The following is a 24,014-nucleotide window of genomic DNA, read 5'->3' as shown; positions in this document are numbered from 1 at the left end:
TCCTTTGGGTTTGGATCATGAAGAAATTTTTTTAATTTTTTTTTTTTAAAGGGAAAACAAAAAACCACCACCACAACACGCAAATAGGTCATAGGCTCCTATTCTTCCTTATCCTTTACAAAAATACCTTCAGGGAAAGGTACTTGTGGGTCCTTTTGCACTGCAGATATTACCAGAATGCAGAACAAATAAGTAGTATTCAGACCTTTCTTTCCTCTGGATAGCTATATAAAGAAGAAAACTGTTTAACCATAATTACTTAGCTAAGCCTTCTGCTGTGACCATGAGCCCCTCTTCACCTTTAACTTTTTTTATCAGTAAATACAAAATTCAAAAGATTAAAAACTATTTTGGCTTTCTAAATTCTGAAGAATTAATTTAATTATTTTGATGTACACCCAATATACAGTACTACTTTTCAGCTCTATAAACTTATTCCAAGCATTCCACGCGACACATGACAGCAAATATAAAATAAAATCTAAAAAGAAAAAAACTACGAGAATTTTTGCCATAGTGTAAGTTCAAGACATTTTTTGCCAGAAAACAGGTTCCTAAAAGTACAACTTGCATGACGTACTTTCATGCGCCTTGTAATTTGGTGTTTTCTTTGCTAAAAATGGCTAAGTGAACACCGTTTGTACTGAAAATAGCAGACTAAAACCACACTGACTCATTGGGTTTGTAGTATAATATTTCACATAGAATGCAGTCAGAGTTTTACTACTCTTCCTCTTTAAGGAACCACTACAAATATATTGTACTTTTTCCCCTATAGGAAGAACTAATCAGGAAAAGAATATAAATATTCTTTCCCATCTAGGCATAACAGCACATTAATTCTGAGACAGTACCAGTACAACAAAGGAAAATATTCTGAAATTAAGATACAATTTACTTCAGGCTCAAACACAGCAAGCACAGTAATCTTCACGTTAGTTGAAGAATTTCACCTTTGTGTGGTACTGATGATTACTGCCATCCAAACTTCCCAGCCTCAGACCATAAATTCAGATGATGTTCTGAGAGTCAGAAGTAAGGTAAAACAGAAAATGAGAGGCTCCAGGTAATTCTGGCTACTAGTGATATGCAGAATACATGCATCTATCTTGTGGTCATCTGGTGTAGTTTAAAGTTCTCATTGAAGTTTGACTACTGTTCTGTAAATGGATCAACAACAGCAAGAAGTTTATTTCTCCACATGGAGTCACCACAGAGTATACAATTTCCTCACCTCTCGCACCTCACCATCATTAACTGCATTGCTTCAAAACATTCAACCTAGAGTCAAAGGGAAGATGCTACAGAGAAAACATCTGCATCCCACAGCAGCTCTGTTTACAAGTGAGGGACTACTAACTTCAGCAACACTCGGGTTGTTCCACAGGCGACTTCTGTAAACACCAAAGACCCAGTCTTAAACTCCGAAGATTGTAACTGTAAGGTTACAGCTATACGTGAAAATGTACCTCTGCCCAGGAGAGGGTGAAATGAAAATTAAATGAAAATACTATGGTTGTGCTACAATGAGGTGTGAAAATCCCTGGATGTAAAATTGTCTCCGTTGAGAGTTGTGTTCCCAGAAATTCCTAGGGGAAATCAAAATGGTGAGAAGATGGATAAACTTTCAGCAAGAAAAGCCCTAACTTTCTGCAGAAGTCTTCCAGGTAGAGACTGCAAAGAGTGCATCACCTTTACGCATTAAAAAAAGGAGAAGGGAAATCTAAACAACGCCAGCTGAATCATCAAGAATCAGGTGAACAGTAGCAAACACAAGCTCCAGTTGCATATGTGTGCACCAGCTGCAAACTCCAGTTAGTTTATTTGGAATATTGAAAATATTTGGTCTCTTGGTATCCTGATAGCACTGGCTTCTGATTTCTCATTTGTATTCCTCAGCCTACTGCAAGAGCACTAGTATTCATTCTTCTTGGCTTCAACTGGTGCATCACCAGTAGGAGGAAATCCATGGGTCCTTCCCAGGCCCTAGTGCTTCTGATGCACAAAACACTGGCCAGCCTGTAAGCCAACGGAACTCCAAAATTTTGTTAAACAGCATAATTTTCACTACCGCCTTTATGAGATGCTTTATCTTGACTGGCATGAACACTCTGAATATGCTGTACAACTTGCTATACTTAGTTAGCTTTCTTCCAGTTTATGTAATCAAAGTCATATTTCACTATTTAATGGCTGAAAACCTGCCACAGTGTAACGCGGGTAAGCAGCTATGAAGAAAATTAACTCTTTCCCAGCCAAAAACAGTACAAAACTATTCTAATAAATCACATTTTACCACCTGTGTTGTGCTAATGGAACTAGCTGATGCATAGTATTTTTGAAGAATGTTTCAAAAAATGCGTGTGTTGTCAGCCATGTTACAGCTGGTTGGGAAGAAGTTAAAATCCCATCAGGCACCTCAATAGGCATGAGAGGAGGTTTTTGAGGACTTTTTTTTGAGGACTTTTGGAACAGAAGTAGTAAAAGATCTGCTAGGTCGGGGAGAAACAGAAGTAACACAGGCTAGTTCTCTGCTGGGGAGAGGATGAGAAAATCTCTCTGAGAGAGGAGTTCGCAGGGAGGACCTTCGCACCTCCACTACTTCTACTGGCCAGATTCCACAAAGATTTATCTTTTTTAAAGAAGGATCTACATATCAAATAGTGCATTCCTGTATTTAAGCATTGAACCGATTAAAGTTTTGTTCAGTCATAGGCTTACACTTTTTTATACCTGAGTATTTTTGGAACATTGGTACATAAATCGCTTCTTTAACTAAAAGAATACACCTTTCAGACTCAGCAATTACTCTGAATAATTTCCATTAATCTATTCTGCACGATTTCTGTACCCACACACTCAGTTACGCTGCAGGAAGACCGCATCTGTCATACTTTCTAGCTTTGAAGAGAACCGTTTAAATTATCTCAAGCACTCTGCACTATTTTTTGGACAGAATAAACACAATCATCTGAAATCACAATAATTGTAAGATGACTGTGTACCATAAATGATCCAAGAAAATATATTTGGATTTATATAAAACAAAAAGAACAGTTCTAGCAGCAGATTTTCTTCTTCTTGTTGGGGAAAAAAGTCCCAAACCCAAACTGCATAATTTAAACTAAGGAAATCACTCACTTAGCCAGAAGGAAAAGAGAATCTCCAGACGTTAAAATTAAATAAATAGTCATGTAAAGTAAAAATGTCAACATAAAAATACAGAAAACAAAAATAAAAATATCTAGGTTTATATTTCAATAAAACAAAATGCAATAAAGAAGAACGTAGTAAATAAAATAGTGGGCACAAGAACATGTAAAATCGTTTAATCCCCACAGAGCTGAATGAAGCATCCCTTTCTCTGAAGAACGACTCTTATCAGGAGGGTTTTTCATGGAGGAGAAAGAGGCAATTGAAGCTAGGAAATGATGGATAGCAATGACCTTTCTATCTGTAAAACATGGGCATATTTTAGGTATTTAATCTTGAGAATTGGATTATTATTAATCAATTATTCATGACAATTTGAATCTATGGTAGATGTTTTTTGTTTTCTTAAATATCACATAGCTAAGGTCCTGCTTGAGAACTGGAAAGGAGATTAAATCCTCACAAGCAAATAGTGTTCAAGACTGGCATTTTCCTCCCTCCTCAACATTCCTTCCTCTGCATAACAGCACACATTGATGACAACCCAGTACCCTCTGTAAAAATTCTGCCTAAATATTCTGAAATCCACCTTTTTTTTTTTTTTTTTTTAAGAGGGGAAAAAAAAATCCCCAACCTTTCCCAAAGAACAAAGCAGGGCATTGTGGTAACATGGAGCAGCAAAAACTCCTATGGCTTCATTCCTATAGCCACAAGTTTTAACATCCCTGCCGCATGTTTTAACATCCACTCTTCCTCACTTGCCAAAGGTGAATGATAACAGAAGCAGAACGTCTCCATTTCAGGCCACCAGATCATACAATGAAAATAAGCAGAAGGTGTTTACAGATATTTAAAATGCACTGCCGAAGACAGAAAAGCAGATGGAGCTATTCTAAGGCTAAGCTCTTTTGAAAAGTAGAACCTCTACAGCGTGAAATAAAATACAAAATATGTGTGCATCTGTGAAGGGAAAGGAATAGATCTCAACATTGCCTTGAAGAATACCTGAGCTAAAAAATATAGAGGTTATCCCAATTTAGGGGAACCGCTATGGAAAAGAGACTCTCCCTTACTCAGGTTCTAAAATTGAAGGATATGGATAGCAATGGCCACCTTGTGAAGAATAAAGCCAATTTAACACACCTAAAACCACCAACTATTTGGCAGCTCTTCCTGTTATCAAATACTCTGTTAAAAAATGCACACCTTATTTCTAGTCTAACTGAACTTCCAGGTATTACATCTAGTTCTCCCTTTGTCTGCTACAGTTGAAGAATTGTCTTACCAAATTGCCGTTCGTTGTGGTATCATGCTTCTTAGGGACCAGGCAAGCCCCTCTTTACCCTCCTTGTTAACACTAAACAGACTGAATTCCAGGAGTTTTTCCAGAATAAGGCATGTTTTCAACTACTCCAGTCATTCCTGAGGTATCTGTGGTTCTCCCCTGAACCTTCTCCAGCTGAACGCAGTATTCCAGTAACAGTTATGCAAGCGCATTAAACAATTAATACAGAAGGGTAATATAACCATTTTCTTCTTATTTAGCTCTTCCCTGTTTATATGTCAGCGTACAGTAACCTTTTGACTCTCAAGCTCTCTTCAAAAATGATTAATTCCTTGGTTGAAGCTTCCCATAAGATTACCCATTTACCCCAGATATTATGAATGTTTTCATTCGGGGAGAGGAGGGATGCTCCAAAGGAGGTGAGGAAAGGGCTAATCTGGGGGAAATATCATCATCTAGAGATTAAAAAAAGAGGGCTTGAGAAAAGGACTGCAAGGGCAGGGCAACGTGAACTGAAAACATCTTACTGTGGAAAACGGGGGCAGCATTTGAGTTTATTGATGTTGCCTGGTAAACTGAGTTCACAAGTGCAAATGAGAAATCATACATAATGAAGTCATTATAGAGTCTCTAACACTGGACTTCGTTGTTGGCGTGCCAATAAAACTGATTAATCTACGTCCATATAACAGCAGGATAAAACAGCTGCAAACAAGGAAAACCTTGGAAATTAAACAGTGGAAACATTTATAAAGTGAAAACTAAGGCTAACACAAATGGAGTATGTATCAACTCTGGGGGTGGAAAACAATCTGTATGGGAAAAAAAGAAACTGAATCATTAGGATAGTGGTGAATAGTTGTTAATACCTGAGAAAATTGAAGTATGCCCTGTTTAAAACAATTTAAAGAAACAGTTTTAAAATAGACCGTAATAATCATAACACTGTTTATTTCTAACCTCAAGCTTCTTTTAATATGCAATATTCTGCAAACTTTAGTCTAGTGGGGTAATAGATCTGGTTGAATCACAGCCATTCTGAGCTACGATACCTGTTATTTAAGATTAAATACCTAAGCAATGCTTGTGATAAACAAGCTTCTCTTTACTCTACTTGTACTATTTTTCAAACTTTAGTTACTAGGTCGATCAAGCTGTAAAACCTTTGTAAACTACAAGAAGTACTTGTAATTGAGCCAAACACTGTTCCTCAATTTTTCCAAGTAGAACAGACTTCTCTACTCATAGCCACAGCCCCCAAAAAAGAAGAAAAAGAAGCTCCTTTAATTTCATCTTTTTTGTTTCTTCCATCTAGAAGACTTTAACATTAAAGGTTAATAAAAATCATGAATTTGAAACAAAGAGAGGATTGCATCATAGCACCTACTCAAATAAAGCCAATACTTCCATAAAGCCACTACTACACAAAATTCAATTATTAAGATTAGGAGTTTTAGAAACTTCCAGCTTTCAGCTTTCACCTGAACTTGCTTTTCACAAAGTCAAACGTAAAACTACTAGTGACTCCAGGAGGAGCACAGTTATGCACACTGGAGCAGTACATTATACCTGCGAATTTTATCCTATCTTTGCCCTTTTCCCTGTTACTTTTTTAATTCAGCAGCAGATAACCCTCCCATTGCAGAGACATATAACTGCATATAACTGTCAAGTCACTTTAGCAGGGACTTGCACAACCTGTTGCAATTTCTACTATAAGTTGAAAAAAATTATCTTTTCCTCTCCCACCTCCTCAGTGCAGCCACTACCGTATGTCCTTGCAGTGAATGGGTTAGAGGAGGCACAGCACGACCCTACTGTCCTTGCTCCTTTCCTCCATAGTTCAGGCATGCTGCTAACTGCTACGAAATAAATCTGCTTTCCCACCGGTCTGGGCATAAGGAAGCCTCTAGGAAGAGGAAATGAGAAGGAGGCCACTCCAAAAGCTGCAGATGCCATACGCACCTTCCCATGTCCTTAACACAAGCACAAAGCAATTGCTTGTCCAGGGACAGTTAGGTGTAAAATAATAATCTTTTGGGATTAAGCAAACTCTCAAGCTGTGCAGGACAATTCTCCCTCTTTACAGCCCTTTAAGAATTATTTTTTAATTGTCAGATAAACATCTGACATGCTAAATTCAAGTTTCATGTAAAGGATCTAGATAACTATTCAATACATTGAGGGTGTAAGTATTTACTGGGATTCATTATTTAGAAAAAAGGATTAACCAAGATTTGAAAAGAACTTCTAATGCTAATACAAAGTTCAGGAGAAGTTGATTGTATAGAGAAGATTAAAAAAAAAAAAAACACAAAACAACCAAAAAAACACCTAAAAAGAAACTACCTCTGGAGGTAACTCCAGAGAATATCACCAGTTATGACAACAGCAGGTTCAGAAATATCAATTTACCCCACTGTCTACAGAGCAGTAAGTATGCAGTGTAAAGACAGACTGACCCTGAAGCATGTGGTCAGACAACGATCTTGGAGAGCTGGAGCACCACTCAGCATTTAGTCCATTTGCCTTCTGAATACACCCTGTAATTAGAGAAGTTTCTCATGCTGCCCCTCCCTTGAGCAACTAACGTTCAAGTATTCACATAATTTTGAAATAGTATTAGCTCTGGCAGTTGACAGAAATATTTTCACCTCAGGAGGGTGCAATTGCGGAGGATCTTTTGGACAGCATATGATCTTCAGTTCAAGACAGAAAAATGGGAATAATCTCACATACCTTTTCACGTTTTAAAGCATCCAGGACATACAGTAGGAATGTGGACTTGTAAAAACTAATTAAAAACCCCCACAGATCCATAGCACAGGTCTAAAACGTTGACCTTGTCTTACAGCATTCTTCTAGTTTTCAAAGGAGTAACTACTTTAGGATTCAAAATTTTTTACAAACTTACACCTGACCGGTACTCAGTGCATCTGGAAGCAACTCCTCTCAGCATAGTTTACTCTGCCACTTAAAAGTATAACCTGAGAAATTAAGGGTGATGACACCTAGCAGAGTTGCATACTGCAGCTCATGTACCTAAAAAATATACAGATCCCATTATGAATGATAAGAGAAGAATATAACGTTAAAGCTTTAAAATGTAGACGCTACAGAGGTCTATATTATACTTGCACCACTCAAATCACACCTTTCTTTGAACTTATTGCTTATGCATGCTGACAGGAGTCACTCAGAAATAAATTCGGTAGATAGGCATTACAGTTGCAACACAATTGCATTTGACACACATTTAACTGAGTCAACAGGCAGTATCTCGCTACACTTCGAAAGCAAGCCTAAATGACAGCAGTTTGTTCTGGAAATACTTACTTCTGATGAGGTCACCATCAGTGCGATTTCCCCAGACGGACTGGTCTTGTATCTCTGATTGTATACTTTGGTTACTGGAAGGCTGTTTTATGTCTTTATCTCCTGCCACAGTATTCTCCTGGTCAGTCTTTTCTAAGTCAAAAGAAATGTGAAGATATTAGTTTCGGTGGTATTTTTCCTCTATGTAAATAAAACTCATCTTTGAAAATTAAAAACAAGAGAGCAAAAAATCTAACTTGTCTTAGATTCTCATATAGTTACCTTTGAAATAATTCCTAATAAAGTTGATTTTCAATTTGTTTTCTTGTCTGGACCAGAATAATTCCTCTTTAAAAAAGTCTTTTAGTCATATTGTGTTTGATCATGAAAAATAATACTCAGCAGCTTTTGTAACAGCAATTTACAGTTGAGTTTGTTTATATTTAGTTACCTTCCACAATATTTTCAGATGAAAATTTGAATCGCTTTGTCACACAAAAAACCATTCTTTTTTGCCCATGTACATGTGGCCCTGGCATACAAAAGCCACAAAAATTCCACAAAAGTCTGTTCTCTATTATTTACAATTGAACATATAAGACAAATATTGTTGAAACTTCAAAACTGATTAGTCCAGAAATTCAGAAAATTTATTATAACACAATTACCTATTTCTCATTGAAAAAAATAGCCTTTTAAAAGCCATTCCTGAATGGAAGTCAACATTTAGCCTATGATGAAAGGAAAAACGATTTCTTCTCTTCAAGTAGATACAAGATGCAAGGAAATAACCGTAAGGTTATTTGATGGACTCTTAAGCTTATTTCTCAAGATAGTAGATCTTGTTGTTTTGATGATTTCACCAGTTAACACACGCAGACCTGCATTTTCTCAGACCAAGGTAAGTGACAGCTTTCATTTTCGCTGTCATTAATGTTTTAATTGTCAAATTCACACACAAGAATCTTTCTGTTCTTGATTGCTACAGGTTTTTCCTACTGGCATTCAAGGAAACATTTCCAAGTCTGGAATTACTTTGTTCATTATTCACAGTGACAGATTATCAGTTTATATCACTTACTCGAGGGATCTGTAAAACACTAAATATTTTCAGCCTCAAGTACTTTTTGAGTATACATAAAACATTTAATATTTACAGTAAATCTAAACAAGCAACTGTTGAAAAGTCTGTTAGCTCTATTTATTTGTTTCAAACAAGAACGTGTTTATAAACCACTTATCCCAATGTAATGATACTATATCCTCTAGTAAAGCAATGATTCCAGTCGAGACACAGAAAAAAATCACTTATTGCTACTGCAACACATTAAAGGTTAGTTTCTTTATGTAACCAACAGCAGTTTGATTTTAAATCCTAACTTTCTGCCTTTGTTATCCACCCTATTAAACTGAGGCATTGAACATCACTCAAAATAATATATGCTATACTGTATGTATAGCAGCACCTGCCTTCAAGCACTGCTGCTCCCCTTCTATTAATTTCTGCCTCTGAAATGTCTGACCCAGCTGCATCCATGGTCCTTCTCTCTCAGCCCTCCCTCCCGTCACCATTTCTTCCACAACTTGTCAAAAATTCCTCAAGCCCATCCTGAAATTAATCGTTTCACTGGGATTGGCATAAAGTTACTGAAGTAACTCGGAAGATATCCATTGGCATCCATGAGTTTTGCATCTTGCCCTGATGACTTAATCTCACCTAGATACTCATCCTATCCAAAAAAACCCCCAGATTTTTTCAACCCCTTTGACAGACATCAGAATCAAATTATTTCTACCTGCTATGTATCAGATACAAATCTGACTGTATTGAAGTCTGATGATTTTGCCTGTGTAGTTAGGTATTAGGTGCAAATGTGTTTCAAAAGTGTTTGAAAAGTGCCCTGAAATAGACTGAAAATAAGTAGCATCCTGGAGAGAGCTAGTGTAAAAGCACTCTGCTTTCCACATAGAGTAAGCTTAAATGAGCTATTTTAAGAGATTTTGCTCTTAAATTACTTTACTGCAGTTAACACCACCAAGATTACAACAATATCTACCCGGCAGTGGTAGGACAAAACTGCAGAGTTACTGTATACAATTTTCTTGTATAGGATATGACTTTGCAGAGGCCTACTATTTCATGTAGTAAACAATGAATGGCTCTAAGGAAACATTAGTGTTAGTATTATGGGGCCCTCAGTGTTCTAGACTACATTTTTTTCTAACAAATCTGAAGGAGTGCAGAATACAACCAGTCATCATTATTCACAGGGATTTAGTTTTCATTCCTCTGCTTGGTTTTGGTTCAGTATCTTTTTTTTTTTATAGTAAAAAGTATAGTATAGCTGTATGTGTATTTTTCATGTTTACTTTTATTATTCTAGCTGGCTATGGTAAACGGCCAGTCAAAACCATGTAAACAACAGTTATCAATAAAGAAGTAAGAAAGAGGCACTATCAAAAAGTAAAAAAAAAAAAAAAAATGTTGCAATTGAACACCAAACAGTTTCAATAGGAAGTTTACAACAACCAACATTAATTGAGTGTCTGTTCTTTGACCTATTGAATTCACATGAAGACTTCCCCACGTCTGTGCATAACACAAACCTGCACCATTAGACACGCATTTGGTACCTTAGTTTGCACTCCAGGATCGCCCACTGGAGCCGCGGATCTCCCAGCAGATGCTGCTCCATGGGTGCGGTAGGCTGACTGTGGGCAGCAGCTAAGGACCCCGCGGCAGCTCCCTCCCTCCCCAGCCCCCAGCAGGATGAGGGGAGAGAACAGAGAGAGCGCAACTGAGGAAGCTCATGGGTCGAGATATACTTTAATAAGTGAAGGAAAGAGGAAGAAAAAACAAAACAAGGGATGCAAAGGCAATCACTCGCCACCTCCCACAAGCAGACCGATGCCCAAGCCAAGCTCTAAACAACGGCTACCTCTCCCAAAACCTCCTCCCCTCAGTTTTTATTGCTGAGCCTGACATTATATGGTGTGGAATATCCCTCTGGTCAACCAGAGCCAGCTGTCTGGGTTGTGTTCCCTCCTAACCCCCTGCCCACCCCCAGCCCACTCGCTGCAGCGGTAGAGTGGGAAAAGAGAAAACCTTGACACCGTGCAAGTGCTGCTCAGCAATAGCCAAACAACTGGTGTGCTATCAACCTTCTCTGATGTGCCATGCTTGTGGCACAGCAGCTTTAATAAAGCCTACAGCTGGCACAAATACTAATGGCTGGATCTGGCCATAGACGGGTATGGCTTTTTTCTACTGCATCTTCAAATAAATTTGTAACACTTCTCTGTTTTATTCAAGCTTAACCTTAAGAATCTTTATGTAATACTTCCTTAGTATTTTAGCTTCTGCTTCCTTTAGTACACCCCTTCCACTCTCATGTGACTAGCCTCCAAAACTGACAGCCAAGAAGAAAAAGAGATGCTCTTCCTAGCAGTTCAAATAATGGAAAGAAAAGACTCATTATGCTCTGAGTCTGGCAGGGCTGAGGTAGAAATCCAATATCTCTTCAAAACCACAGTAAGTTACTCTAGGTCATGTCACAAAAGCAACATAGTCTTCTTACCTACACGGTTCAGCCCCCCAGAACAGCAACGTGCATGCCTATGCATCTCTCCTAAACTAACAGCAGTCCCTGGGCTGAAGAGCTTCTAGCCAAAAGCCCTGCAGGAGTGACACCCACACAGAGTACCCTGTGATTTATCCTGAAGGTAAGCATGGGCACAAACTCTACTTGTGTAGAGATTAATGCAAACTTAAGGTTTAAATAAGGAAGAGATACAACACACTGGCAAAGTATAGAATTGAGATGGCAACAGCCCAAATCATATCTGTATTCCAGACAACTGGTGACCCACTTAGTGAAAAAATTTGAAATTTTAATCACATCTCAAAATCACTGTTTCATGAAATAAGCGAACAGTGAAATCCTATTTTTTTGTCATTTGAAATTATTAAAGTATATATAAATCACTTTTATAGTACATACATTCATTTTACCATGATCATCTTATATTTGGTTTTAAAATTACACAGCAATACATGCATTTCATAGAATCAAAACTTGTTTTCACCATTGAGACTACTGTAACATTGATTGTTAACTCCCATTTTAGTTTGGAGTATGTGCCTCTGGTTACACACATTTCTTTGCATCATGACAAATACATTTTACAAGATTCCACCAACAGAATAGTGGCAGCAGTCTGGGTCAGCAACAAGGCTACTATTACAATAGCCCTATCAAATAAAAATTTAACAAATAGCCAGAACTGTCAAGAAAGACTTATGTATAGTTAGGCAAGAAAGGTATACAAGACAATCTCTCCAGATCCCTTCCAATCCTGTCTTCTATGCCTTTATAAAGTTGCTGGGATATAGATCAAACTAATTCTTAAAAATTTCTTAGAATATCCCAGTGAAGTATCCCTCTTTTCAGAGCTATATTTATTCTTTCTCTATGATAATGTAGAGCATATTGAGTGGATGTCAAATACATAGACAAAACTGATAGAAAATACAAAAATATAGGTAATGCATGTACATTTGCAGGACACACCTCAAAGATCAAGTCTTTGACAAACAACCAACTTTACATCTCCACGTGCTTGTCCATTTGTACATTCACACTCCAGCTGCCCCCACACGTCCCGCTATGTCTCTTGAGTTTACTCAGAAATGGGTCTCAGCGTGTTCAAACATGGCATCGTACCTTAATATATCAGTAACTACGTAATATTCAATCTCTGAACACGCAAAACAAAATGGAAACAAGTACCCACATTAAGTGGGTTGCACGTCCTCGGAGTGTGATTGGCAGCTGATTTCTATTCATTAGATAACACATAAGCCTATATACTGACTCAGCCATCTCTTCCAAGTACGCGAACTGTAAGAGTGCTTGACCACCAACATGACAAACTAGACTTGAGAAACAGTTTTTATAGTTTGCCTATTGATACAGGGATACTGTGGATGTAAAATGAGTTAAAAAATCCTGTTGCTGCAACGACAGAAGGCTTTGTTGCTAGGACACATTCATTTTCTGTTCACCAACAATGTGGCGCACCACACCAAATAACAACTAAAGCAAAAGCACATGCTGAGAAAGGCCTCTGGAAACCTGAGAGCATCATTCTCATGGAGGAGAGAGGGACAAGCAGAATGGACTGCCACAGTGGAGCCATTGTGATCTCAAAAAATGCAGAGTCAGGAACAGTCCAACAGTTTTACTGTTTAAGCGAAGAGGAATGATGGAAGGACAGGGCAAAGCTTACTTCAGCACCTAAATTTGACCCAGCTGCTGGGATGCAAACATGAATCCTTGGGAAGCCTGAGTTATCCCTGAACAAGCAGACGCAGATTTAAACATACATGTGCAAAGCTCAAACCATCCCAGATGGAATTTTGTCCTTCAAAGCAAAGAGAAATTACAAAAGTGAAAAAAAGAAACCACCAAAAACCCAAACACAAAAGTAGATCTATGAGGAACAAAAAAGTTGAAGAATGGCTCCAAAAGGAAAGACAACAAAACAGTTCTCTGTCTCAAGCCTACAGCGGTTGTGAGGGATTGAAGAGCATGTGGCAAACACTGCATTTCTAACGCTTCCTTTGTTCATTAATATCCTTGCTGGCAAGGAACCACTGAGGATGCTATTTCCTACCAAAAATTCCACTGTTCAAAACAATAACACAAAGGAACCGTGATAATACCAGGTTTCAGAATGCAAGCATTAACAGTAACACCCACCAGCTACTTCATGAAATGCCTAAAACTTTTAGGCATTTCACATAACAAGCAAGTTCAACTGTGCTGTTCGTGTAACAGAATGCCCATTCCAGTTCATGATTTGCCTGAAACGATCTCATTGCATTAATGACTGGTTGTACAATCTAATTAATATTGATAATCCACAAATTACGGAGTTGGAAGCCTCCATTTGGATGTTTGATTGCTTTAAAACTAAAATAACTAATTTGTTTTTATTTCATTTCAGTGGCTTTCATTTAAATGTCTCATTGCAACTTTCAATGGCCTCAAAAATGCCACTGAAAAAAATCAGTCTCTTAAAATTAGAGCAATTCAACTGAACTTCTTGGAAAGCTCTTTTTCAGGTGCAAGCTATGGAACAATTATGAAGGTACTATACAAGTTTGACAGCCCTGGACAAATTTTAGTTGTGATAAATTAAAAATTAATAGCAATATGCAAATAGGTACTCTGCACTATTTAAAGCATTAAAAAGTTCAAATACATAAGTGAAAACTTCTTTTCACAAATAATCATACTAATTGTCATGCGGTCAGTTATAAATTTATGTATGTCATTCATCCAACAATGTTTCACACGTGTACAAAACTAGTTTCATATAAGTGCTAAGCAATATTCAGTGGCTATGGCTGTATTAGCAACAGCGTGGGCCAATAAAAATGGGCCCGTACAGTGAAAGAGTTGATTTTAAGGACACATTCCATATTATACATGCTCCAGGGGCTTTCTACTTTGGACTAGCTCTCAGATTTAATCTCAAAGACTGAAGGCTTATTAGTGGCTGGAGTGCATTAGGCACATTCCTGCAGTGCATCTTTCAGATTATTTTGTCCAAAAGGAATCCATTCCAGGTCACTCCCCAGGATCACTCCACAATGCAAACCAAAGCAGGGGCCGACAGGAGATTCACTTCAAAACTGCACTGCTGATCCAAATGAAAACACTAGCATAACACACTCATTGCTGGATGCTACTTATTAGGAAAAAATAAGTGTTTAAAACAAAGAGAAATCTAACTTCTGAGGGCCTGGAATGGAATTTGAGAATTATTCTGATATAAAATTAGCCTACGAGATGAAACACAAGTATTTCAAATTTGATGCAAGACCTTTACAGTCAACTCTATGAAATACAAGTCTATCACACCCATGTGGACATGAATCACTTTACTGGAACGGCACGCACGTGAAACTGAAAGCAGAAGTATATTTTTATGACAAACTGGAGTTAGATACTTATGAAAGTTTTAGGTATTTTAGTCAGTAACGTTCAAGAATCACCTCAGTACTGACAGACAGTGACAAAACAAATTAACACAGATTCACTCAACTCTTGTCAGATTGCAAGTGGAAACACAAATACAGAGGAAGTAGCTGGTAAGTTTGAGCAATCTGAGTGCACTGGTTAACCGTTAAAATAAAAATCCATTACTCATAACACTGAGGCACTGCTGGTAAAGTGCAACAACTATGGTGATAGTAATCGTCGTTGCCTCAAGAATGTCCAAACATTCCCCACAGTAAGTCCTCTGTCACCCCATCTCATCTAGCCAGCACATTCCTTTAGTGCTCCTCATCATGAAAACAGTTAAGCACAGAAAACATGAAGAGGTTTGAGTCACATTCTTGAAAAGGAGCACATGGGTTTTGTACTTTTCTGAATGGAAGTAGGAGTTGCTGAATATGGTTTCTTCAGACACCAAATCAGAACTGCATCTCCATCCAGCAACACTGACATGATTTGCACCAGAGAGAACGGTCACTTACAGAACTTGGCCCTTAATATTTCTACTAGACTCCTCCATCCTCCTCCCCCACTCCACTGAAAAAAGATAAATTCTAGTGGACTTCCATCATCTGAAGAGTTATTAGAAAGTGCTTATAGTTGAAGTACAATTATCAGTCTCAATTTCATAATAGGTTTTCTATTATTACTATTATTTTATTTTCTTTCTAAATTGAGAATGCTAAATATTATTCACTTGTTATTCTAGGTTACATTTAGTTACCAACAAGCAAAGGTAAAAGCATTCCAAATACTTTATGGATGACAGTCCTACATTTTCTAAAATGTGGCCTGATTCTCTAAATATAGTTCCACGTTTGTTGAATTTCTCTCTCATATTCCACGGTTTATTCAAATGCAGAGGATTTAATGAAAAAAGTCTACCCATGGCCCAGGCAATAATCACGACACGAGCCCTAACATATGAAACGCTTTCCTTAAAGCAGAGAGACTAATGGCCACTAATTGTCACACTCCTTGCTTAGGGACATTATTTTGGTACCTACCAATGGAGAAAATACTTGATCGCAGCCAAAGTGAAGTGGTCTGAGCATAGCGATGACACTATTCACTGACTACATTACACAGCACACAGGTAGAAGTAGCCCTAATTTGATTCCAAGGCCTGTGGAGCTACAGGAGAAGAGAGACGGCACGACCAGGATCTTGAACAAGGGTGCACGAGTAGGGCTACACTTTTGGAAGGATGTGGCAAATATTAACTGTATGTTTGCAGAAATTAGGTTAAACCTTTCATCCTGTAGCCTGCGCCTTAGAGCAGCAGACTCGGTTGGCACAGATAATGGTTCAAAGACCGAAATTGAGTATTGACATTGCCACGAAAGAAGACGCTATGATTTCATTTGCTCTCTCTCATAGCACACTAACGGTGGAGGGGCAAAGTCCAATAATCTCACTAATATTTATGCATTAAGTCAAAAATGAACTAACAAGAACAGTGATGGGGGAGATGTTGAGAGAGCATGTTGGTTAGAGTAACACACAAAAATTCTTTTCAGTTGCAAAAGCCAGAGCATGCCACATCTGTAGGCCAAACCATGTCTCAACCCACAGTTTTCACCATGTCCACAACTGATGTATAACCGTGCAATCTGCCTAAACTTTATTACTTTTGTCTGTTTTTTAATTAGGTTGTGGGATAGATATTTGTTGAACATTTAAAATTCAGTTGAAGTTTCTGTTCCTTTCATGGAAAAATAAAATTCAGCTTCAGCTCCTGAATGTATATGACAGCAAGCAGAAGGAGCACTTTGAAGATCTGGATTTTTTTGGTGATACCTCACAGAACTACAGAAGAGGAGAAGTTTGTTCTCAGGATATAAGGTATCTATACCAGTTAAACAAATAAAGAAAGCACATTAAAGTATGCTGTTACGAATCAAAAATTCTTCCTCACTAGAATGCACTTAAGATGTTATTATACATACAACATAAGCCATTTTTTCCTGATTAAAAAAAGTCTTTATTTCTAGGTGGACACAGATTTAAAGTATCTCACTGTAAATATATGGAGTCATCACATAAATATGATGAAGTGTTACTAAGTAAAGTAGTTATCATTTCAAATTATTCCAGATTTTTCCAAATATCTCTAGCCTATTTCCAGAAATAATATGAATTTCAACCACAGCTTTTAAAATTATTGCCAAATTCTAGAGAATTCAGTGTACTTTTGGATGTCCTGGGGATAGTATAGAAAAAGTAGGGGCTACTGAAAGTCCCAGACATATTATCTTAGATCTTTAGTCCTGGAATATCTGGACTACCTTACCCTGTAACCACACACTGCAAAGCTGACAACAGAAATGCTGGAATATAGACTGGAAATGTTATGAACTCACCTCTTCCTCTTTCCACCCCCATTTCCCCAACAGACTTAGGCTAGAAAAGAGCAACAACTATCCACAGTTATCCTTAAATCTAAGTTCATTAGAATAAAAATTATGCACTTGAAGGATGAATTCTGTAAAAATCCACCCTTGTCTTTCTGTGAACTATAACATACGCTTTAAAATTGAGCGTGTGCCTTGAAAGGTGTGGCCAGTGAGCAAACCTGAAACAGTATGTACCTTACTGATCCCTAAGAAAGTTAACTTTATAATCCTCCACCTCAACAGCTGTGATTGTGTCAGTCAGATTTCCTGCACATAACTTGTCCATGGACAGGTCAATATTTGTTTGCTTACTTTCCATAAGAAGAAGAGCATGTATTGAAAATCTTACAAAATGGAATCCCATAAGACTTTACTTCATAGTGAATACTCAATTTAAAGTGGCACTGTAAGAGTGAGACCACTTTCCAGCCTAGTGAGTTCACTGACTTACAACTTCAGTAACTTTTATGTATGGCCTACATGCAGGATTTAACCAGTGTGGCCACTTGATCACATGACAGATAAAACCAACACATTGAAAATAAACATGTATCATGGATACTGATGATTCTGGCAAAAACATGATTCTAACAGTTCAGTTCTGCATGCTTGATCTTCTGTATCTAATCTTTTTTTATTATTATTTTTTACTGTTTAGAAGTTATGAGTCATTCTCTAGGACAAAAAAAAAAAAACAACAATAAGATAAGTATAAGCCAATTTAATATGTCTCCCTGCCAGAACATTTTTTACTTAGCTACGGATACTTTATGGTTTCTCAAATGGGTCTTCAACTTTGATTTCACATAGCTATTGATTTTCCAAGTTACAAAACCAAGACTGCATCTTTAATCCACAGTTGCACAACTGTGTTACCAGGCTCTGCTCCAGTTAACCAGTTATGAATAAAGTTACAGTTTTTTAACAAGCTTGAACAAGCTTATTTGTCTGTTCTTCAGAGACTTTTTAAACTCCTGTCAGAGTTCTGGAAAACAAAGCTGTAGCTGTAAACAGAAAAAAAAAAAATTAAGTCTCATCTTCACAGACCAGGACTCAGGAGGCAAACACACTTCCCTATTTTGAGGATAAGCTGCAAGACACCTTGTCAAACTTCCCCACGTGAAGGTGATCAGAATGCCAATGTATTTTGTGCAAATGCAAATAAGACATAACTTAAAAGAAATTCTTTTTAAGACGAATGTACTTTTAAACAACCTTTTGAACAGCTGACACGAAACAAGTTAATACTCTCAGAAACGCGTTTTAGCTGCAGCATCACAGAGTAATCTAAGAAAGAAACAGCAAAGTGACCTCCAACCTGAACAACGCTCCTGCTCCTGGATCAATCTTTCCCAACTTACTGCAAGACCTGGAAGGAGAGCCTTACGGGAAGGAGCTTCTAAACACAAACACAAAGCTGAGAAAGAAGCAAGCTATTTTTAAGGAGCAGCATGTGCCTCTGAATGACTACAGTTTTTCAAGTACTGAGAACCGGTGCTGACAACAGTGCATCTTTTTTTTTTTTCTTGGTTTTTTGCATTTTCTACATAGGAACTTCTGCTTGAAACAATAACGAGGTGGAAGCGAAAGCGTTACAGAGTCACAGCAGCTAGGGGAGGTCGGGGGAGGGGAAAGAGAAGAGGGGTTAAAACCCACAAAACAAGTCAGTAAACGCATCATTCAAATAAAAGGCGCAAAAATTACAGAGGAACTTTAAAGCAACTTACCTCGAGGGAGAGAGATCAAAGAGCTGTTTTCAGCCGGAGCTTGCTCTGGCCCTTCAGGCCCCGGAGGAAGAGGTTCTCTCACTTGGGACATCTGCCAGCTCTCTCACCGAGTAACAGAGAGCCTGCACCCCCCCTCCAACAAAACTAACACGCCACCCTGCAGGAACAAGCAAACGAAAGGGCTCGTTAACGCACTTCACGCAGAAAACTCGCGGCCCGGGGGCGAGGGGCTGAGGAGGGACAGCAACGAAGCGCCGGCAACTTTGCGGCACGGCGGCGGCGGGCGCGCCGTCCGACCCCGCCGCCAGCACCCGCGGGGCCGGGGGGCGGCGGCCGCGGGGCGGGGGCGGCGGGCCCTGAGCCGGCCGCCCGCGGGGGGTGCCCGGGGCGGGGAGGGAGGGCCCCGTCCGTTCGTCCGCCCGCCCGCGGCGGAGCCGGCCGGCAGCGCGGCGCGCCCTACCTCCGCATTTCCTCCCGCTCCGCCGCGGGCGCCCGGCCTCAACCTCCGCGCCGCTCCCCGCCGCCGCCGCTCCGTCTCCCCCGGCGGCGGCCGCCCGCCTGCCTCTCCCGCCGCCCGCGGGCCTTCCCCCCCCGCTCTCTCCCTCCCGCCCCGGGCAGGGGCGCGCACGCACTGGCACTCGCCCCCCGCTGTCCCCCCGCCGCCACAGTCACTCCTTCTCCATCATTTCCGGACAATGAAACATCCCACTGCGGCGGGCGGCCGCCGCTGTGCAGGTCCTGCCGCCCGCCCGCCGCGGGCCCGCGGGCTGGGCTGGGCTGGGCTGGGCCGGGGGCGGTGGGGACGGGGGGCGGCTGGCGGGGCGCCTCGCTGCCCCCCCCAGCCTCCAACCGGGCCTCCAGCCACGGAAATTCCCCCAGGAGGCCGAAACCCGTCAAGCAGAAATAGGGAAGAAGGGGGGAGGGAAAAAAAAAAACCAAAAAAAAACAAGGGGAAAAAAAAGGCAATGTGAAAGGGAGGCTTTCATGCCTGGACGGGGCTTGCAGCTGTAGCGCTTGGCAGCGATGCAGGGGCACTTTCAGGGGTGCAGCCGCTGGCTCAGAAGTTGCCGGCTGCGGTGACCGCTTGCCTTCCACCAGTTGCGCCTCAGCAGCGGGTGAGCAGGCAGGTGAAACGCCGTGGGCCCCCACGCCTGTCCTCCCGGCCCTTCCACCCCTCTCAAAGACCGGTTCGAACACAGCCTAACCCTCTCGGGTAACCCTAGCTGGTAACACACGGATACGTGTAGAAAAAGGACTTTGAAGCGGGCGCACACAAATATTCAAAGGAAGAGGAGGGATAGAACAAGCATTTTTCAGAAGTAAAACCCTGGAGTGCAAACTACTTCCTCCAGTGCCATCTGCCAAGCGGTGTTACCCGTGCTTTCTCTACAGAGGAAATACATATCTTTCCCATGGCACAGATTTATTTGGTCGTCAGCCTCGCACCCCGTGCTTGCCCACACCATGGAGTACTGCAATTACTGCTCGCTTGTGGGCCGGTGTCCATAAGCTACGTGATTTAACCTTGCTTACGCTATCGCACTGTATGTCACCTTTCTCTGTCAAAGTGCGTCCATGTTTGAACTGTAATTTCCTTAAAACTTACAAGCAGATTTTTTATTATGGTTTAGTAAATATACTTTACTATTACGTCTCATTACAGTCTGCAGCCAGGTATTTTTGGGGAAACAAAAGTAGGAAGACAAAGTAGCCAAGTTATAGACTATCTACGTCCTAACATAACAGACTGTAACTGATGGATATTTATTTTGATACCATAAGTGCTAAAGAATACACTCAGGTATTAGAAGTTCACTTCTATAAAGTTTAGCATTTCCCTGCAAGGCTTGCAAACCAACCAGGACGGAGTGTAAGTACCTGAGCAGGAGCAAGTTCTTTGTGAGACTGCACACGCTTCAGGGCCTCCTTTTATTTGAAAAGTCATCAATAATTTTTCACCACTGTATAGCTTTATTATTGGTTATTATTGGTGCAAAATTGAACAGTGTGATGAAAGGTGCATGTACTTTCCTCTGAGAAAGACAATCATTTTTAAGTAAAGTATTTCAGTAACCTAAGATGTTCTTTGGTACAACATAATCTTTCTTTAAACTTTTCCATGACAAAATGGGAAAAAAATGTTTTATGTGGGGAAGAAGCTATGTAAAAAATCCATTTTGGGCACACAAAATTATTATCATACTGCATAATAATAACATTGGTCTCAATATCTACACTTTTCATCTACGAAAACATTGCATAACTTTACATAGTTCCTTCTCGCTTTGCTGTCCTGGGGTCAGAGCCATTGAGACATAAGGTAGAATGACTTACCTCAAACTCCCAAGTGAGTCAGTAGCAGTAGAGAGGTTATGACTCATACTCAACATACAAGCTTGTGTTTTTCCCTCTGAAACTGGAAACACAGAGAAAACAGTGGGAGGAGCAATAATTTAGCCAACCACACCCTGCCTTCAAAATATTTCATTGGATAATTACTGCCTATGAAGAGCAGATACCATCCAGGGTTGGTATTTGGGTTGGTTTTTTTAAGCTTATCTATGAAACCCACACGGTAAACTCCACGGCACTCAGTTTATCTCCTTAAAAAAGCTGATGGGATAAGCTCACCCTGCCAAGCTTCAACTCTGTAGCAGCCTGCATAGAGTTTAAAGCAACTAAATGAATGGAAGAGGATCTTCCGCTGATATCGCAACTGATGCAGTGGGAGATAACCCTAAGCAAAATCAGATTAAAAAAAGGTAAGAAAATTCAATACACCAAAAGCACAATTCACTGAAATAGCACATTAAAAATATTGTGCAATACATAATACACTACCTACCAAAGACTGTGATGATTGTAAAAAGATCAATCCAGATGTGGCCACTGTTAATGAAATACCACAGATAACCAAAGTTCATTGGCATAAGCCAACCGTACAGCGCTTCCTGACAGTACAACATCGTTCTAACAAATACACAGCTAATCTAAAATAATTGCGTTATTACTTTCCTTGAAAATATGTATCATTCTAAAATGTTATTGAAAATTCTCAGGAAGTGGGCAGTTCAGACATTAACATCAGCAGCCTTTCAGGTGGGCTACAAATATGAGATATGCTGTATCTTACTACAGCAACTGAGTTATAGGCTGTTGCATGTATGTATTCCAATACACTCTTCTATTGCTAGATCATAAAATTCAGGTATGGTCTTCTAGACAATTAATGGCAGATTTGGGGACGGCTGCAAAGAGAAGCTCAAAACACTTGTAAAGTGGTAAGTATAGTTTGTAGTAGTAAGTATAGTTTGTAGGCAGGTAAAAATTTCCTGAAAGGAAAAAAAAACCAACCAAAAACAAACCCAAAAACAAAACAAGATTTTTTTTCCCTATTAAAAGTTTTCTGTAAAACAAATTTCCTGTCAGAAGTGCACAAAATGCAGAATATAATCCTGTGTCTTCACAGCAAAATTGGTCATCACCATTTTCTAATCTGAGGTCCTACCCAAGCCATACGATAGATGTTACCTCCAGCCAAAATGGGCCTGTCATTGAATGAAAGTGGTTTAGAAAGACACAAGTTGTTTATTCAAAGTAAACCCATGATATCCCAAAATTAACTGCTGCAAAGGTTATTTACTTACATTATTAAAGACTCGAGCTATATTTCTAGCTTGAATTTTCCAAGGCAAACTTTTAGTCTTTGAGGTTTTTTGGATATCTGATAGTTTCTTGTGAAGGAAGTGTTGGATAGCAGAGTTGCTTACCTCAACAATGCTGTAGAAAATTTGTACATAGCTCTTCAAATAAAAAATATTTTATTAAAAATATCACTGCTTACACAGTGAAGTGATCAATAACTATTTATTACTTATGGATCAATGCAGGTGTAGGTACCCACATTTTCTCCCCATCCTAACACTTACCTTTCCCTCCTCAAGGCTACTCTTTAACTGATGCTGACTTCCTTCCATGAGCAGGAACAGAGGGAACTGGAAATATTTTACGTCCCTGGATCACTTAAATGTTCCTGAAAGATGGACAATAATATTTAGTAAATCTTTTTGTGATTGATTGCTTGTACCTAAGTACCTGTGAGTTAAAGTTATCCTTCTGCTATGTCCAAGAACATGATTTTCAACTTCGTAATATGCATTTTTAACATATGTGTATTACTCTAAGCTTCATAGCTCTTTTCAGTATGAGGATCATGGCAGGATCTCTGTCCTAAGTATTTTAAGTGTGGCAACGCTGAAATGGGAAGACTGTTATAGTTAAAAGGGCTAAATAAAAGACTTGCAGTTAAAACCAAATTGTATTATAAAATAAAAGTGAAGCTTACAAATTGTTGGGCTTTTTTAAATTTAGATCAAAAGCAGAAATACATGCAGTATATGCATAAAAGCACAGTAAAAGTGAACTTGAAGGCCAGTACCATGCCTGGTTTGGGGTATTTTTGGTTCCTGGTGTTCACGGCCCGGCTTGTGTAGTACCCTTCTCCAGAACATCCCGTTTAAAGCCATGTAAATTGTCAGGTGCCAGAACAGAGCTGGATGCAGCTGTGTTGTAGGTGAGGATTTGTAGTCTATAAAACAAACATTGAAGGGCTGTCAGGTTGACAGTGCCTTAGACACCAGCTGGTCCTAACAGAGCAACCAACCCCTTCTAGTCCAAGGAAATCCACCTCCAAAGAGCACAAACATAGAAATAAATAAACAGTGGGATGCCTAAAATGAAATTAGAGACATGCAGATTTAACTCCTTCCATAACCAGAAATGGAATAAAGAAATCCATTCTCATTTAGAGAAGCAATTGGTTCCAGTAATGCTGTACATTGCCTTGGGAGCAAGAAGAAGTCTTTCTACCATAAATGATTCTTGCCCAGGTTTGAAGTTTTTCTGCCACGGGATGGACTCCACGGTAGGGAGAAAAGGAATATGAGGCTTAATGACTGCTTTGTGCTGGCTCAAGCTGGCAATTAAGAATTAAACTCAGTGTAAACATGGACTTAAAATATGAAAAGGTATTTTTCTCCATTTTGTTTTTCTGTTTATAGTCAGTATAACA

The 24,014-nt window shown here is 39.4% G+C and overlaps 1 protein-coding gene across 2 annotated transcripts in view; it reads right to left on the bottom strand.

The window, feature by feature from the left end:
• MDFIC (MyoD family inhibitor domain containing) overlaps window positions 1–21,374 on the bottom strand; it is a 52,921-nt gene extending 31,547 nt beyond the window's left edge. Inside the window, exons 1-3 of one of the 2 annotated variants that reach the window (XM_052789132.1) lie at window positions 21,278–21,374; window positions 18,944–19,100; window positions 7,775–7,906 (exon numbers count right to left, since the gene is read on the bottom strand). In XM_052789132.1, coding sequence (XP_052645092.1) covers window positions 7,775–7,906; window positions 18,944–19,034 — 223 coding nt within the window. In that variant the 5' untranslated portion in view covers window positions 19,035–19,100; window positions 21,278–21,374. Of the gene's footprint in view, window positions 1–7,774; window positions 7,907–18,943; window positions 19,101–19,403; window positions 19,421–21,277 lie in introns of those variants that run through there. The other variant, XM_052789133.1, reaches the window with a different exon arrangement.
• Window positions 21,375–24,014: the final 2,640 nt, after the last annotated feature.

Source organism: Harpia harpyja, chromosome 6 (genome assembly GCF_026419915.1).
Source record: "Harpia harpyja isolate bHarHar1 chromosome 6, bHarHar1 primary haplotype, whole genome shotgun sequence".
In the NCBI taxonomy this organism is placed as follows: Eukaryota; Metazoa; Chordata; class Aves; order Accipitriformes; family Accipitridae; genus Harpia; species Harpia harpyja.
The sequence above is the reverse complement of the archived record's forward strand: the minus strand, read 5'-3'. Positions and strand labels throughout refer to the sequence as shown.